Source organism: Pristiophorus japonicus, chromosome 1, assembly GCF_044704955.1.
Source record: "Pristiophorus japonicus isolate sPriJap1 chromosome 1, sPriJap1.hap1, whole genome shotgun sequence".
NCBI classification, from domain to species: domain Eukaryota; kingdom Metazoa; phylum Chordata; class Chondrichthyes; family Pristiophoridae; genus Pristiophorus; species Pristiophorus japonicus.
In genome coordinates, this window is record NC_091977.1 from 406,324,632 (window position 1) to 406,343,702 (window position 19,071).

Sequence of the window (19,071 nt, forward strand, 5' to 3'; positions counted from 1 at the left end):
AAAGCTATAAGACAGCTTAAGAACAACAAGGCTATGGGAGCGGATGGAATCCCTGCTAAGGCACTGAAGTATGGTGGAGAGGCACTGTTGGCGCGAATACATCTCTCTCATTTGGAGGGCGGCGAGCATGCCAGGAGATCTCCGAGATGCAGTGATCGTGACCATTTTTAAAAAAGGAAGTCCGACTGCGGCAACTACAGAGGAATCTCCCTGCTGTTAGCCACTAGGAAAGTTGTCGCTAGAGTCCTCCTCAACCATCTTCTCCTGGCTGAGGAGCTCCTCCTGGAGTCGCAGTGCAGATTTCGTCCCCTACGGGGCACAACGGACATGATTTTTGCTGCGCGACAGCTACAGGAAAAATGCAGGGAACAGCACCAGCCCTTATACATGGCCTTCTTCGACTTTACAAAGGCCTTTGACTGTCAACTGTGAGGGTCTATGGAGCGTCCTCCTATGTTTCGGATGCTCCCAAAAGTTCGTCACCATCCACCGTCTGCTCCACGACGACATGCAGGCCGTGACCCTTATCAACGGGTCCATTACAGACCCAATCCATATCTGGTCCAGGGTCAAACAGGGCTGCATCATTGCCCCAACCCTCTTCTCAATCTTCCTCGCTGCCATGCTCCACCTCACAGTCAACAAGCTCCCTGTTGGAGTGGAACTAAACTACAGAACCAGTGGGAACCTGTTCAACCTTCGCCGTCTCCAGGCCAGGTCCAAGACCACCCCAACCTCTGTCGTTGAGCTGCAGTACGCGGACGACGCATGCATCAACACATACAGAGACTGAACTCCAGGACATAGTCGACGTATTTACTGAGGCGTACGAAAGCATAGGCCTTACGCTAAACATCCGTAAGACAAAGGTCCTCCACCAGTTTGTCCTTGCCGCACAGCACTGCCCCCCCAGTCATCAAGATCCACGGCACTGCCCTGGACAACGTGGACCATTTCCCAAACCTTGGGAGCCTCTTCTCAACAAGAGCAGACATTGACGACCAGATTCAACACCGCCTCCAATGCATCAGTGCAGCCTTCGGCCGCCTGAGGAAGAGAGAGTTTGAAGACCAGGCCCTCAAAACTACCACCAAGCTCATGGTCTACAGGACTGTAGTAATACCCACCCTCCTGTATGGCTCAAAGACATGGACCATGCACAGTAGACACCAAGTCGCTGGAGAAATACCACCAACGATGTCTCTGCAAGATCCTACAAATCCCCTGGGAGGACAGACGCACCAACAATAGCGTCCTCGACCAGGCCAACATCCCCAGCATTGAAGCACTGACCACACTTGATCAACTCTGCTGGGCAGGCCACATTGTCCGCATGCCAGACACAAGACTCCCAAAGCAAGCGCTCTACTCTGAACTCCTTCACGGCAAACGAGCCAAAAGTGGGCAGAGGAAACGTTACAAGGACACCCTCAAAGCCTCCCTAATGAAGTGCAACATCCCCATTGACACCTGGGAGTCCCTGGCCAAAGACTACCCTAAGTGGAGGAAGTGCATCCGGGAGGGCGCTGAGCACCTCTCGTCTCATCGCCGAGAGCATGCAGAAATCAAGCGCAGCCAGCGGAAAGAGTGTGCGGTAAATCTGTCCGTCCCACCCACCCTTTCCCTCAATGACTATCTGTCCCACCTGTGACTGGGACTGTGGTTCTCGTATTGGACTGTTAATCCACCTAAGGACTCATTTTAAAGAGTGGAAGCAAGTCTTCCTCGATTTCAAGGAACTGCCTATGATGATTATTGATATATGTGAACGCATGGAAAACAAGGTTGGTGAGTTGCAGGTGCAAATAACCACATGGGAATTTGATGTGGTGGCAATAGCTGAGACCTGGCTCAAAAAAGGGCAGGATTAGCTGTTAAATATTCCTGGATATAAGTTGTTCAGGAAAACTAGGAGGTGGTGTGGCAGTATTGGTTAAAGAGATTGTTAGTGCTGGAAAGAGAGGATGTCCTGGAGGGGTCAAGGATGGAATCTGTATGGCTAGAGTTAAGAAATAATAACGGTGCCATTACACTACTATTCTATAGGCCACCAACGAATGGGAAAAATATGGACGAGCAAATTTGCAGAGAAATTCGAGAGAGGCAAGAACTAGAGAGTAGTGATAAAGGAGGACTTCAACTGTCCTAATATAGACTGGGATAGTAATAGCGTAAAGGGCAGAGAGGAGGGAGAATTTCTGAAGTGTGTTCAGGAGACCTTTCTTGATCAGTATGTTTCCGGCCCAACGAGGAAGGAGGCATTGCTGGATCTGGTTCTGGGGAATGAGGTGGAGCAAGTGTCAGTAGGAAAACATTTGGGGAACAATGCTCATAGTATCATACGGTTTAGATTATCGATGGAAAAGGGACAGGGAGCAATCTAGAGTAAAAATACTTAACTGGGGGATGACCAATTTCAGTGGGATGAGAACAGATCTGGCCCAGGTAAACTGGAATCAAAGATTGGCAGGCAAAACTGTAATGGAACAATGGGCTGCCTTTTAAAGAGAAAATTTAGGTGAAGAGTTTAGGTACAGTCGAGTTACATTCCTACTAGTGGGAAAGGTATTGCAACTAAAGTCAGAGCTCCCTGGATGATGAAAGAAATAGAGAGTAAGATGAAGCAGAAAAAGTGTGTATGACAGATGTCAGGTCGAGAATACATCTGAGAATCAGGCTAAATTTAGAAAGTTCAGAGAAGTGAAAAAAAAAATAAGACGGACAAAGAGGGTATGAGAATAGAATGGCAGCTAACAGAAAAGATAATCCAAAAGTCTTCTACAGGCATATAAATAGTAAATGGGTAGTAAGAGGGGTGGGGCCGATTAGTGACAAAAAAAAGAGACCTACGCATGAAGGCACAGGGTATGGCTGAGGTGCTAAATTAGCACTTTGCATCTGACTTCACCAAGGAAGAAGCTGCTGCCATAGACATGGTGAAGGAGGAGGTAGAGGAGATACTGGATGAGATAAAAATTGATAGAGGAGGTATTAAAAAGGCTGGCTGTACTTAAAGTAGTCCCCAGGACCAGGTATGATGCATCCTAGGATGCTGAGGGAAGTGAAGGAAGAAATCGCAGAGGTATTGGCCTTTATCTTCCAATCCTCCTTAGAAACGGGGGTGGTGTAAAAGGATTGGAGAATTGTATGTTTTACACCTTAGTTCAAAAAAGGGTGTAAAGATAAACCCAGCAACTACAGGCCAGTCAGTTTAACCTCAGTCGTGGGGAAGCTTTTAGAAGTTATTATCATGGACAAAATTAACAATCACTTGGACATGTATGGATTAACTAAGGAAAGCCAGCATGGATTTGTTAAAGGCAAATCATGTTTAACCAACTTGAATGCGTTTTTGGTGTAACAGGATTGATGAGGGCAATGCAGTTAATGATGTGTATATGGATTTCCAAAAGGCGTTCGACAAAGTGCCACATAATAGGCTTGCATGCAAAGGTGAAGCCTGTAGATTAAAAGGGACAGTAGCAGCACGGGTACAAAATTGGCTCAGTGACAGGAAACAGAAAGTAGTGGTGGTCGGTTGTTTTTCGGACTGGAGGAAGGTATACAGTGTTGTTCATAAGAACATAAGAAATAGGAGTCGGGGTAGGCCATACGCCCCTCGAGCCTGCTCTGCCATTTAATACGATCATGGCTGATCCAATTATGGACTCTGGTCCACTTCCCTGCCCGTTCCCCATAACCCCTTATTCCCTTATCGGTTAAGAAACTGTCTATCTCTATCTTAAATTTATTCAATGATTAGAGGCCCAACCTTCTCAACCTTTCATCATAAGTCAACCCCCTCCATCTCCGGAATCAACCTAGTAAACCTTCTCTGAACTGCCTCTAAAGCAAGTATATCCTTTCTTAAATATGGAAACCAAAACTGTATGCAGTATTCTAGATGTGGCCTCACCAATACCCTGTATAACTAATACTTCCCTGCTTTTATACTCCATCCCCTTTGCAATAAAGGCCAAGATTCCATTGGCCTTCCTGATCACTTGCTGTACCTGCATACTAACCTTTTGTGTTTCATGCACCAGGACCCCCAGGTCCCACTGTACCGTAGCACTTTGTAATTTTTTTCCATTTAAATAATAACTTGCTCTTTGATTTTTTTTTTTTTGCTCTCACTTTCCAACATTATACTCCACCTGCCAAATTTTTGCCCACTCAGTTAGCCTGCCTGTCTTTTTGCAGGCTTTTTGTGTCCTCCTCACATATTGCTTTTCCTCCCATCTTTGTATCGTCAGCAAACTTGGCTACGTTACACTTGGTCACTTCATCCAAGTCGTTAATATAGATCGTAAATAGTTGGGGTCCCAGCACTGATCCCTGTGGCACCCCACTAGTTACTGGTTGCCAACCAGAGAATGAACCATTTATCCCAACTCTCTGTTTTCTGTTAGTTAGCCAATCCTCTATCCATGCTAATATATTACCCCCAACCCCGTGAACTTTTATCTTGTGCAGTAACCTTTTATGTGGCACCTTGTCAAATGCCTTCTGGAAGTCCAAATACACCACATCCATTGGATCCCCTTTATCCATCCTGTACATTACATCCTCAAAGAATTTCAGCAAATTTGTCAAACATGACTTCCCCTTCATAAATCCATGCTGACTCTGCCTGACTGAATTATGCTTTTCCAAATGTCCTGCTACTGCTTCTTTAATAATGGATTCCAACATTTTTCCAAAGGTGGTGTTCCCAAGGGGTTGATTCTAGGGCCACTACTTTTCTTGATGTATATTGATGACTTGGATGTGGGTGATCATGAAGGACTTCGAGGATATAGACCAGCTAGTGGAATGGGCAGACAAGTGGCAGATGAAATTTAACGCAGAAAAGTTTGGTGATAAATTTTGGTATAAAGAATGAGAGGAAATATAAACTAAAGGATATAATTCTAAAGGGGATGCATGAACAAAAAGACCGAGGGATTATATGTGAACAAAGCATTGAAAGTTGCAGGGCAGGTTGAGAAAGCAGTTTAAAAAAGCTTATTGGATCCTGGGCTTCATGAATAGAGGTATAGAGTACAAAAGCGTGGAAATTATGATGAACCTGTATAAAACACTGGTTTGGCCTCAACTGGAGTATTGTGTCCAATTCTGTGCATTTGCACTTTAAGATGATGTGAAGGCCTTGGAGTACAGAAAATATATATACGAGAATGATTCCGGGGATGAGGGACTTCAGTTACATTGATAGACTGGAGAGGGTGGGGTTGTTCTCGAAGCTGAAGAGTGAGAGGAGTTTTGACAGGTGTTCAAAATCATGGGGGATCTTGACAGAGTAGCTAAAGAGAAACTGCTCCCATTGGCAGAAGGGTCGAGAACCAGAGGACACAGATTTAAGGTGATTGACCAAAGGCGACATGAGGAAAAACTTTTTATGCAGCGAGTGGTTAGGATCTGGAATGCACTGCCTGAAAGAGCGGTGAAGGCAGACACAATCTTGTGTTTCAAAGCGGAGTTGAATAAGTACCGAGGAAAAAAAATTGCAGAACAATGGGGAAAGAGCAGGGGAGTGGGACTAGCTGAAGTGTTCTTGCAGAGAGCTGGCACTGGCTCTAAGGGCCAAATGGTATTTTTCCATGCTGTAATCATCTATGATTCTATGAAAGCACAAGAGCAGAATGCAGCTGACTGTGTGATATCCTGGCAGCATCCAGGATGCCTTTGTCTATGGCACCAGAATTATTTCAAGGAATAGGCACATTGATTGGATGTCCTTTACCCTCCCTGATCTCTCCACCCTTCCACTTTTTCCTCCGCCCTGTGGCATCCACCCCAATTATTGAGGACTAGCTTCTCCAGCACTGGTTTGCCGCCAGTGTGGGTTCTCCATAGTTGTGGGGAAGCCTTTTATTAAAATTCAAACTTTTAGCATTAGAATGTAATGAGAGGAACATGTCAGTGACCAGCCTACATTCCACCTGATCTGGAAAGATAAGTATAGAACATGCAAGTAGTTTGGGGAGCCATATTGACTTGGTGGCAAACATGCAATAGTTATGCGAGGCAAAGGAAACCTTTCTCTTCGATAGCCATAAGTTGCAGCTTTACAGACATACTTCTAATGTGAGGGTTGGGGCAAGTGCTCTCTCACTGCAGTGTAAATGCAGTAACATGCTGTGGACTCAATAATTTAGTGCATGCGTAGTACAGACACATTCATCTCTTGGTGGTCCCACTTTTGGTAACTCGTTTGACACTTCCTCAGTCCAGAAAAGAAATTTCTCATTTGGTGCCACAAGATATGGACATCATCACATCATAGGCTGTCATGGGAGGTGGTATTAACATATTTAGCCAATTCCTGCCATGCTTGCTGCACAAAGACCGAGTTCTTAGTCACAACATCAGGCTCCAAGAAACATTCAACAGCAGTACTTTAAGTGTGGCACATCATTAAAAGCTGCTGCAGTCCTTATTCCATGCCCACCTGCTGTCATAATAAACTCTGAATATGATAGCAACGCACAGGGGGTGTACTTAAACTATGTAAATTAAGTGACATGGCTGTATCAGGTGGGTTCTGCAGGGTTCTCTGTGGGACTGCTACTTTTTCCTTGCAAATAGGCAGTTAGTGGCGTCTTTCCCCCATCAAACGCTGGATACCTGCTGAGAATCACCAGAATCTAAACTGCATTTCCAAGTAATTAATTATGTGTTAAGGATTTTGGGAGAATTTTCCTATGTGCTAAAGTGCCATACAAGTCTTTCTTTTCTAACATTAGAAATTTAAAGATGGTTCTGTGTGCAATCAGTTTTTTTTTTTAATCCAAATTTCACATTTAAAAATTTGGATCTATAGTTATACTGTTGATAATGAAGTTGTGCCATGTTTATGTTGGTAAATTCAAGAGGGTAGTGGATAGATATTTGGCATGGGGGTGATTGAAGGGTGAGAGAGAGAGATTGGTAAGAAAAATCTGTGTCATTAAATGTAGTCATAAAGGATTGCTGGGCGTATCTTTTATTTAAATAAAAAAAATTTAAAAATTGGGTGAGTTGAACCAAATGCCCATATTGGGCACAAGTTTCCGCCCTCTAAGTTCGGCGCACCTTCATAAGATGCGCCGATTTTCTGGAATAAAAAGGGCATCGAAAACTTTAACCTTGTGATTCTGCGACCTCCTCGGGACGTCTTTGTGCTCGGCGTGGTGCAGTACAAAGGGTCGGGGCGAAGCCAGGTCCCGGTGCTAAAAACAGTGCCGGGATTTCTGCACATGCGTGCTAGAGTGTGCGCGCATGTGCAGTAGTTCCAGGCCCCCGAGGCTGCATGGGAGGGGTCCGAAGCACGCCGCCCCGAGCCCTGGCCGAATGGGCTTCCCGGGCAAAGATCGGACTCGGGCCTCCGTTCCTCCATTCAGCTTCCGCCCCCCCGCCATTCCTGTTCAGCTCCTGCTCCCGCCCCCCCCCCCCCCCCTCACATCCTAGGCGGAACCCGCCATCTTGCTAGGGGCGGGCCCCGTCCGAAGTCTTCGGCGCGGCTAGGTGTCGTCGTTGTCGGGGCCTGTTCAGCCTCCCTCTCCCCCCTTCTCTTCTCTCTTCCCTTTCCCCCCCCCCTTCTCCTCTTTTCCCCCCCCTCTCTTCTCACCCTCCTCCCTTCTCCTCTCACTCCCCCCTCCCTTCTCCTCTCACTCCCCCCTCCCTTCTCCTCTCACTCCCCCCTCCCTTCTCCTCTCACCCCCCCCTCCCTTCTCCTCTCACCCCCCTCCCTTCTTCTCTCACCCCCCTCCCTTCTCCTCTCACCCCCCTCCCTTCTCCTCTCACCCCCCTCCCTTCTCCTCTCACCCCCCCTCCCTTCTCCTCTCACCCCCCCTCCCTTCTCCTCTCACCCCCCTCCCTTCTCCTCTCACCCCCCCTCCCTTCTCCTCTCACACCCCCTCCCTTCTCCTCTCACACCCCCTCCCTTCTCCTCTCACACCCCCTCCCTTCTCCTCTCACACCCCCTCCCTTCTCCTCTCACACCCCCTCCCTTCTCCCCTCACACCCCCTCCCTTCTCCTCTCACACCCCCTCCCTTCTCCTCTCACACCCTCTCCCTCTCCCTTCTCCTCTCACACCCCCTCCCTCTCCCTTCTCCTCTCACACCCCCTCCCTCTCCCTTCTCCTCTCACACCCCCTCCCTCTCCCTTCTCCTCTCACACCCCCTCCCTCTCCCTTCTCCTCTCACACCCCCTCCCTCTCCCTTCTCCTCTCACACCCCCTCCCTCTCCCTTCTCCTCTCACACCCCCTCCCTCTCCCTTCTCCTCTCACACCCCCTCCCTCTCCCTTCTCCTCTCACACCCCCTCCCTCTCCCTTCTCCTCTCACACCCCCTCCCTCTCCCTTCTCCTCTCACACCCCCTCCCTCTCCCTTCTCCTCTCACACCCCCTCCCTCTCCCTTCTCCTCTCACACCCCCTCCCTCTCTCTCTCTCTCTCTCTCACACCCCCTCCCTCTCTCTCTCTCTCTCTCTCTCTCTCACACCCCCTCCCTCTCTCTCTCTCTCTCTCTCTCTCTCACACCCCCGCCCTCTCTCTCTCTCTCTCTCTCTCTCTCTCTCACACCCCCTCCCTCTCTCTCTCTCTCTCTCTCTCTCTCTCTCACACCCCCTCCCTCTCTCTCTCTCTCTCTCTCTCTCACACCCCCTCCCTCTCTCTCTCTCTCTCTCTCTCTCTCTCTCACACCCCCTCCCTCTCTCTCTCTCTCTCTCTCTCTCTCTCTCACACCCCCTCCCTCTCTCTCTCTCTCTCTCTCTCACACCCCCTCCCTCTCTCTCCCTCTCTCTCTCTCACACCCCCTCCCTCTCTCTCTCTCTCTCTCTCTCACACCCCCTCCCTCTCTCTCCCTCTCTCTCTCTCACACCCCCTCCCTCCCTCTCCCTCTCTCTCTCTCTCTCTCTCACACCCCCTCCCTCTCTCTCTCTCTCTCACACCCCCTCCCTCTCTCTCTCTCTCCCACCTCCTCGCTGTCAGAAACACAGAGACACTGACCGAGAGAGAGACATTTGACGGGGGGGGGGGGGCGGCGGCGTCACAGCACGCTGTTGGAGGGCTCCCGGTGCTGTAGTCGGTGAGTAGAAACTTAATTTATTTAACATTTTTTTTATTTTTTATTTTTTTGATTTATTTATTTATCATTTTTTATTGATGATGGCTCTTGATTTGTAAAAGTGAAGTGTTAATGTATGTAAACCTCCCCCCCCCCCCCCCATATCTCGTTCCCTACGCCTGATTTATAAGTGTAGGCACGGTTTTTCTGAGCGTACAAAAATCTACACTTAATCCATTTTAATTTAGTTTGGAGTAAGTTTTCGCTGCCTAAACTTGCAAAACAGGCATAAGTGGCTGGACACGCCCCCTTTTGAAAAAAAGCTTCTAAAATAAAACTATTCTAACTCACTGGAACTGGAGCAAACTAAATGCCGAGAATTACAATTTCTAAGATGCTCCATTCTAAACTAGTTGCTCCAAAAAAATAGGAGAATCTCAGGTCAAAACTTGAGCCCATTGGAACTAGCCAGATTTTCTATGCCCAGCCAATCCTTTACATCCAAGCGCAGCAAGAGGGAAATCTACCCCATTATTTTCTGTTCTGATGGATTGGAATGGTCTTTTCCATTCCTGTACATCCCAATATCCCTGAGAGTAAAGAACGGTGTAACTAAGGTATTAAACAATAAATCGTGAGTGTCTTTGTTGGGGTCAGTATCTTAGTTCTTAAAATTCTAGGAGCTAGCAATTGTATCCACATTTTTAGATTATAACCAAACTTATCAATGCCATCTACTGATTTGAATTTGTATTTAGGGGATGAAAAATAATTGTATTCTTGGAATTTTCATTGCATGCAATATAAGGAAGGTTTGTACCAGACCAAAAATGGACATGTGCGTTTAAAGGTAGTGTCCAAACAAAAATGCAAACTAATCTTTTTGGGTCCAAACCTGTGTTGATATGAATCCTGTTTTTAATTTGAGATATTTTTAGATCTATTTTCTTTCTTTACTCTTTGAGGGATTTCCATAAACACCACCCTCGATGCTTTTAACATGATTTGCTAAATGGTAATCATTTAATGTAGGTGGGGGGGTGGGGGGGGTGTCAATTAGATAAAAGGCTTTTTAGTTAACTGCGAAGTTTGTTAGGATCATTTGTGGTTGAAGGCCATGTTTAATACAGCGGCAACTATCTATTCTATTCTGAAGATCACAAACTATAGGTAAGTGTGTAGTGGTCTTGATTACGGTCTCTGTGTGAAGTATGGTAAACCAACAGTGAAGTTTGTTGCATGATACCTGCTAGCATGAGATTGTTATTTTAAACTATACTCTTCTATTTAGTTGAAGAAAAAAGCACACCGCTGCTTTAAATGATTGCAGATCTGTACCTGATGAAGTGGCTTTTTAGATCAATGATCTGCAAAATGAAGGGTTCAGCCAATGCTCTTATCTGATTGGTGCTCCAGATGGAATTTTGTAAATACTGTAATACAGTACAAGAGAAATTGATCACTGAGGATTTAAAACTGCAGAACATCTTGCACGACAAAATGAAGAATTATATAAAGGTGCAGAATAGTTATAATTATCAGCCAATTCCACTATTGTCTGTCAGGACTTTTAATAAAAAATTTGTTATTTTACAGATCTTTAAATCATCACACAGACTTCAAAAATATTTGGACCAGGCCACTCTACATTCCACTACTATCCTCATTTTTTTTTGTTCTTAAAGCAATCACTATTAGCATGGGACCTCTGGGATCGAAGATATGTAATGGAACACACTAAGGATATGTGGAATATTGTTCCATCAGAACGTAGTTTTTTTTAAAAGTTGTATGTGTGTGGTTTTTAAGTTTAACAATTTTAGATCCAGTGTGCTTTTATGAATTCTGTAGGAGGTTCTTGCTGTATAAACCTAATTAATCATATGACACTAATGACTGCAGTGGTAGGTATTCAGTGAGAAGTGTGATACCAATCAGTCTACTGTATGTTCTCAAACAAAGTCTGCTCAAATACTAATGAATTAAGTTACACAAAGATAATATATAAATTAAAATGAAAGGCATAGTAATGTGTAAATGTGATTTATTTTTAATAAACCAGTATTAGAGTGGACATTTCAATGAGTAAATGCAGTAAATTTAAAGATTCTATTTGAACAAAATGTAACCATTTAACAGAAGAAATGCAGATATAAATGTTTTAACTTAATTTTATTTTGTGGGGGTGGGGCAGCGGGGGATGTGATTGAAAAAGATTTTTTATAATTGAGTGCAAATTCAGCTTGAGTGCTACCTGTAGCTATTTTGTGAAAAGCAAAGTGAACTTTACAGAACCTCAGTGTGAAGAGTGTTTAATCTGGTGTTTGTATAGAATCGTTACAAATGGCAGGGAGTTTTTAACTGTAATACTATTTTCAGTAAGAAGTGGGATTTTTCTTAAGCTGAACTAAATTTCTTATTATAAATGTGATAAATGTTAGGTTTTATTGCTAAATCTGACCATCAACTGTGATATGTTGTCTATGTATATGCCTTTTAAATAGTCTTGTGGCTGAAAATGGACAAACACAATAATGTACGGTACTCACATTTTTATTAAAAGCAATGTGTTAAATTTAAAAAGCCATAAAGTTTGAAAGGGTGTGATATTTGGAAAGGAGATGGGTTAGTTAAAAATCCCATTGGGGAAAGTTGCTAATCTGCAATGTTAGCAAAGGTCACTTTTCATGACCTATCATATTTTCATTTTGGCCAAGGATCTCGGTTCTTGTACAGCTGACTTGACAGTCAAAAGTTTACATATGCACTAACTGACTTTAAGCTAGCAGTTCTAACTTGTCAAAAGCTATGCTGGCATAAAGGTATACCTTGCATTTGCAATTGATTTTATTCTGTTACATAAAGTGTAAGTGTAAACCTGTTTACTATAACATTGTATCTTTGGATATGTCATTTGTCAGCAATAAAATTTCTTAAAATTACCCACGTGAGTCTTTGTAGTTTTTTAGATAGATACAATGAATGTAGTCATGGTCTTTGACTCAAATGTAACCATTAAACAAAATATATAAATATTTTACTGGTTGAAAAAAATATTTTCGAAATGCAAGTTCAGCTTCATTGCTACCTGCAGCTCTTGTATACAAGACAATGTGAACCTTATGGAACCTAAGCTACTTATTCAGATTTGTACAGTGCATAGAATGCTATTTTATACACTATGCTGTCATTTATATTTTAAGTCTGTAGGAAACATTACTTTAAAACATTTAGCAAATAGGTAAATCTTCTATCTAAAAACTAAATTTAGACCCCAACTGTGTAACTGGAGAACTTTTATATGATGATGTGATTGATGTCCTGTTGTGCTGATGGGGCCTGGTGATTAATACATGTTCTAGCCACACAATCATTTCTCAACTTTAAAATGAAACATCCATTCAGGTGCCTTGCTTTTAAATGTTTGCATATCTAATTCCTATTTCACAATCTCATTGTAACCCCCTAAGCTTTCAGGTCAAGTATTATCTGTGTGTTGAGGGATGCATCGCAGTTAATAGAAATCGTGGACCACCCATATTCCACTTCCAAACTATTGCTACTGTTTTGTTTGGGGAAGGGAAAGAAATCTGTGCCATAACCTCTATATCCCAAACTCCAGGAAATTTGTCCTTCCTTGTCCTAGTTCTGACTGGTAAATATTTACAGTGAAATCTCGTGTATAAGTCATACCTATGTGTGAGATTCTGTTATTTTACAAAAGCAATTTGTTTAAAAACTCAATATAGTGGGGTGTACACCACTCTCTTTCTTAAAAGTATGGCCATTACTTACACGCCAAATCTCAGTATTGTTCACAGTATATTAGACACTAAAAGGTGGAACCTAAAATCCAATTTGCTGCATTGATTGCCATTTCAAATTTAAGCAAAAACACATTATACAACAATCTGCACTAGTAATGTATTTTGGATATTTCCTTAACCAACGCAATAATTTTTGTAATCTTCCAGACAAAAGATCTGACTCTGAAGTGAAGACGGAAGAGAAAGGTAAGCTTCATCTTGTGCACTAACTGCCTGTGGCAACAATTATTTTGGGTGATTTAGCAATTGTTGTTTAAGACATTGAAAAATACATCTTATTAGTGCACATAGAGGTGTGCAGTTGGTCAAACTTGCAGTACGAGTCTTATATGGCCATTTGGACTTGATTTGATCTGATTGGGTGAAAGACAGTTCACTACTTTTAATTGGGCAAGATTGAACGTTGTAATATCAGTAGGAAGTGGTGCACAGAATGAACTCCGGATCAGCCAGGCTTCACTAAGGTAGACCTGCTGTTTGCTGCTCTCATAACACTTGTGTGGTTGTAGAAGCTTTTAATTCGATAACCCCAATCACTTCCTGATGAACAAGGAAATGTGTTAAGGAAACATAGGGGAGTGACATCAAAAAGTCATAAGCCAGAACCAGGTAAAATGTGTTCAGGAAGCAAGCATACCAAGTGGATGCATTTAAAGTTGCATCACTGCTAAAAATCATTGTTGAACATTTATGAAGGTTTTTAAACCATTTAAGGTAATTTGAACCTTACTATTTCAGAAAATAGTTCTCGTGTAGCCATTTAACTCCCTTGAGAATTGTTTGCATAATAAATGTACTTGGTGAATTGAAGAGCTGCAATTTAGTATTTTTTTTTCTCGTTAAAACAATACAGGTTACGGGGCGATTATAATAGAATTGTTAAGTTATGAAAGGATGGAGTAGAGTGGCTGGAAGCAGACAGCTTCCAGTATTTGAGTGGTCAAGGACATAAGATTAAATGCAAGATATTTAGAACAGAAGGCTCAAGAAACTTCTTTACACAGAGTTGTAAGGAAGTGGAATTCACATTCAGGGTTAATGGTTGAGGCAGACACTATGTCAACTTCAAGATTAGATTGAATCGGCGGATGAAGGAAAAAGATTATAGGAACAGGTTGGGTAAATATGATTAGAACTATTTGCTCGAGTGGAAGGTAATCACCAGCATGGACTAGTTGGGGCGAATAGTCTGTTTCTCTGTGCAATTTCTATGTTTACACATGCAAATATTAAGTGGATTGCCTTAAACTAAACTGGAAAAAATTGTACCTCCAGGTTGACTTTTTGCCGTTATCTGTGATTTTCACAGATGTGGGCTTCTGCGCTATTAATACAATTACTGACGGTCTCAGTTTGGAAAATTTAGTTTGTGGTGGGAAAACTTGATTTCATTAAAAGGGAAATTCTGTAGGTGTCTGGAGATGCACAACTTGCAATCTTTGCACACTAGATGGCACTGTAAATTAAAGAGTGACTGACGTTGCCCATTTTGGGCTTGATGTGTAAAATAGCATAGGCAATTTCAAAAAAATTATAAAACCAATGTGTGATCTTCATCTGTGCGTTGTATATATGTAAGAAAATTACCACGGACTACACTGTACCTACCGTATCTACTTCCAGCAACTCTCTTCGAGTAAACCAATAAATGGTAAGAGAGGAGAGTCGAGGGATAAATCCTTTGAAAGCCAAGTACACTTTAACACGCATTTATCTTGATGCTTTTTTTTTTAACAAAAACTCTCGTACAACATTGTCATTGGAAAACTTTGTCGATCTCTAAATGATCTTTTATAGCATTATATGAACATTTCATCATTTTGTAATGAAAACAGATGTGCTGGAAATGTACAGCAGGTCCATCAGCAACTAAAACATTGTGTGACTGTAACCACGGTGCATTATCCTTCCGTTCTCCTCATGCCCTCTGCAATGTCAGTTGATCACACTATACTCTTTCAGTACCTCTCTCCCATTGTCCAGCTCTGTGGAACTGGCCGAGCTTAGTTACAATCTTAACTATCCGATTGTGGTGGAAGCATCTCCACTGTAGCTTCTCTTCCCGACTCTGGAGTGCCCCAATGATCTATCCTTGGCCTCTTCCTCTACATGCTGCCGCCTTGACAGTATCATCTGCAGTCATGTGGTCAGCTTCCACATGTACACCAATAACAGATCTATGCCTAAACCATCTCTTTCAACCCATCCACTACCTCTCTGCTGTCAGACTGCTTGTCCAATATCCAATCTTATGTGAGCATCAATTGCATCCAGCTTAACTTTGGAAAGCCTGAAACCATCATCTTTTGCCCTGGCCACAAACTCCATACCTTCACAACTAATTTCTTCTTCCTCCCTGGCCATTGTTGCAGGCTGAACCAAACTGTTGTAGCCTCAGCATCCAATTCGACTCGAGCTGAGCTTCCAATCCATATCCTCTCCATCACAAACTACATCCACCTCTAATGTCACTCATCTTCACCCTTACCTCAGCCCATCGGTTGCTGAAGCCCTCATTCATGCCATTGTCATCTCCAAACTCAATTACTATGTTTTCCTGGCTGGCTTCCCATCCTCCACCCTTAACAACTTTAGCTGGATCACAGTTTGGGGCTCGCATCCTATCCCCCGCCAAGTTCAGCTCCTGAATTTTCCCAGTAGTTGTTGACCTACATTGGCTCCCAGTTTTCCAATGCCTCAAATTTAAAATTCTTGCCCTTGTGTTTATATACCTCAACAGCCTTGCCACTTCCCATCTCTCTCCTCCTTCAGCCCTACACTTTCCTCCCTTCTGTTCCTCTGATACCAGTCTCTTGTGCATCTCTACCTTTTACTGCACCATTAACTGCTATTTCTTCAGCAGTTTAGGCCCCATGCTCTGGAATTCCCTTCCTAAACCCACCTCCACCTCCCTCTAAGATTTTACTTATAACCCTTACTTATGTTCAAAATTATAGTCATCCCTCGTATTCTCTTTGGTACAGTGGAGGTTTTTCTCATGCCTCTGGGCTTTTTTTTAATGTTAATGCTTCTATATAAATGCTTGTATGAGTGGAGGCATCAACAATTTGTAAATAAACTGACATTGAAGTGTATTTACTTGCCATTTACAGACAATACCTAAACTTGTACTTTTTTATATAACTATAATTAACATAAGAACAAAGAAATAGGAGTAGGCCATACAGCCCTTCGCGCCTGCTCTGCTATTCAATAAGATCATGGTTTTAACTTTACATCCTAACTTTACATCATGAATATGTACCATGCAAAGTAGTGGACAGAGAGGATGGATCAACATAAATGTAATAATGCTAAGTGTGGAGGACTAAAGATTTCATGTTGCTGCCTTTGCTTCTTTGTTATGCAACCGTGCTGTTTTGGATCTTTGCAGTGTGGAAATGACAAGCTAAGTGACTAACGACTGCTGCACCCGATGCTATTATTTACCGAGGGACTGCCTATGATGATGATGTTTATCACATGATCAGCAGCAGTGTGGTAAAATAAATAAGGCGGTGCTGCTGCCTCCTGTGGCTCCGATTTACCCAGCAGAAGAAGTAGCTTTCACCTTAAATAGCAGGAGCTCAGCCTGTCCAAACAGGCAGTGATTTGTTTTCCTCACCATTGTTTTCTGTTCCAACTCTGGAATCTGCCCTGCACAAGACTCCTCGAGTGATATTACTGAGCCACCTCTGTTCCTTTTGTGCTAGGAGAGTTCTTGAACTAGCTCTGCCATTTACACTGGTAAATTTGGCACACTGATATTTCACAGTATCAAAGAGGATTAAGACTTGATGTGATCACCTTCCCTTGCGCAGTGTCCTATTGCATTCCTGCTCAGTTCGTCCATTAAAGGTACTTTTTTGACCAGCAGCGCTCATCAAGTGAAATGGCAGTGCATACAATCTTTTTCGGCTGCTTCTATTTGTAAAAACTTGAAAGGCAGTTATTTCTCTGATTGGCTCTCCATTTTCACATAACCTATTGCTGATTGGTCCCCTTGGAGGATAAGCCATACCCTGAAGTTCCTCTGGAATGTGTAACTGAACCCGCCCAACCCAAGTTCTGAATGACTTTCCAATTTGTAATTTGATCCATTTTGAGTTCAGAAGCCGCAGATGATAGATCTCTCCAAAAGCCATCGTTCCAGCCGAAGTCTCTTACCCAGTGCATCCCTCTCCCAGCCGAAGTCGCTTACCCAAGCGCAAGACATTATCTTCCCCCCCCCATAGATGGAGCATTGTGTGTGGATTGTTAACCGGTTTATGGGGTATGACAGTGTCGTGAATTCTGGATTTTATCACCCCAACCATGTCTCTTGTAAACACGCACACCGATCTTGCACGTACCAGGAGTCTCGAAGAACGTGATCTGTCTTCTGAGCTCCCCCTCTCTCTTCCGATCTCGCTCTCGCCCCCCCAGCTCTCGCCCCCCCAGCTCTCGCCCCCCCAGCTCTCGCCCCCCCAGCTCTCGCCCCCCCCAGCTCTCGCCCCCCCCCCAGCTCTCGCTCTCGCCCCCCCCAGCTCTCGCTCTCGCCCCTCTTTTCCCCCCCCCCCAGCTCTCGCCCCTCTTTTCCCCCCCCCCAGCTCTCGCCCCTCTTTTCCCCCCCCCCCAGCTCTCGCCCCTCTTTTCCCCCCCCCCCCCCCAGCTCTCGCTCTCGCCCTCTCCCTCTCTCTCTCCCTGTCCCTGCCGCTGCGGGAGGCTCGGCAGATGTGTTCGGCTGCTCAATGAAGGCAACATCGTGTTGGACGCATGCGCAGAAAAGGGTTAGTAGGAATTGTGCTGGTGAGGTGGGGGCGGCGGCCTCGGTGATCTTTGTCCTAACTCTCTCTCCTGCGATCTTTTTTATGGATCTTTTGATTTGCCTTATCAGCTGGTCTGTTAAATGCACTAAGCTGGGTCAGTCTGTGCATTGTGATGCAAAATAGCATTATGTAGGAGCAGACTGAACCACCTTTGCACCAATTCCCAGAAACAACAACTACTTGCTTTTCTATAGCACTCATTAATTACATCAAGACATGAGTGTTTTTACCAAGTGTTGGATAGTGGGTGGTGAGCAGATGGGGCAGAGAAGGAAAGAAAGAGAATCAATAGGTGGCAACATGTCAAAGAGAAGGATCTTTTGGATTTTGAAGGGAGATGGCAAGCTGAAAGGTATTTCCAAAGGGTGACTGAAGGAGCAGCTGCCAATAGAATGGAACAAGAAGTAGGCCAGTCCTGGAGGCTGCACATAAGAACATAAACAGGAGCAGGCCATTTGTCCCTCGAGTCTGCGCTGCCATTCAATAAGATCATGGATGATCGTCTACCTCAACTCCACTTTCCTGCACTATCCCCATACACCTTAATTCTAACATCCAAAAATCCATCGATCTCTGTCTTGAATATATTCAAGACTGAGCCTCCACAGCCCTTTGGGGTAAAGAATTCCAAAGATTTGCCACCCTCTGAGTGAAGAAGCCGAGATTGTGAGCCACTGGTTTTAGACTCCCAAGCCAGGGGAAACGTCCTCCCTGTATATCTACCTTGTCAAGCCCTGTAAGAATTTTGTATGTTTCAATGAGATCATCTCTCATTCTTCTAAACTCTAGAGAGTATAGGCCTGGTCGAATCAATCTCTCCTCATAAGACAATCCCCCCATCCCAGGGATCATTCTGGTACACACTCTGGGCCCAAGTTTCGGCCTCAGTTGCTCCTGATTTTTTGGAGCAACTGGTGTAGAACGGAGTATCTTAGAAATTCAAATTCTCGGCATTTAGTTTGCTCCAGTTCTAGTCAGTTAGAACAGTTTCACTTTGGAACAGAATTTTATTTTCAAAAGGGGGCGTGTCCGGCCACTTACGCCTGTTTTCAAAGTTTCGGCAGTGAAAACTTACTCCAAACTAACTTAGAATGGAGTAAGTGAAGATTTTTGTACGCTCGAAAAAACCTTGTCTACACTTTAGAAAATTAGGCGTAGGTTACAAATCAGGCATAGGGAATGGCGGTGGGGGGGGGGGGTTTAAAGGGAAGTTTACAAACATTAAACACTTCAGTTTTACAAATAAAGAGCCATCATCAATAATAAATGATAAAAACATCACTAAATCAACCAATAAATCAATCAAAAAAAATTAATAAGAAATTATTTTTTTTAAATCAATAAATAAAACATTTTCTACTTACCGACTGCAGCACCGGGAGTCCT

The 19,071-nt window shown here is 43.8% G+C and overlaps 1 protein-coding gene across 1 annotated transcript in view; it reads left to right on the forward strand.

Annotated features, from left to right (window-relative positions):
- unm_hu7910 (un-named hu7910) overlaps positions 1-19,071 on the forward strand; it is a 397,894-nt gene that overhangs the window by 174,762 nt on the left and 204,061 nt on the right. Inside the window, 1 exon segment of the mRNA XM_070891910.1 lies at positions 17,853-17,907. Within this exon segment, the coding sequence (XP_070748011.1) occupies positions 17,853-17,907 (55 nt within the window).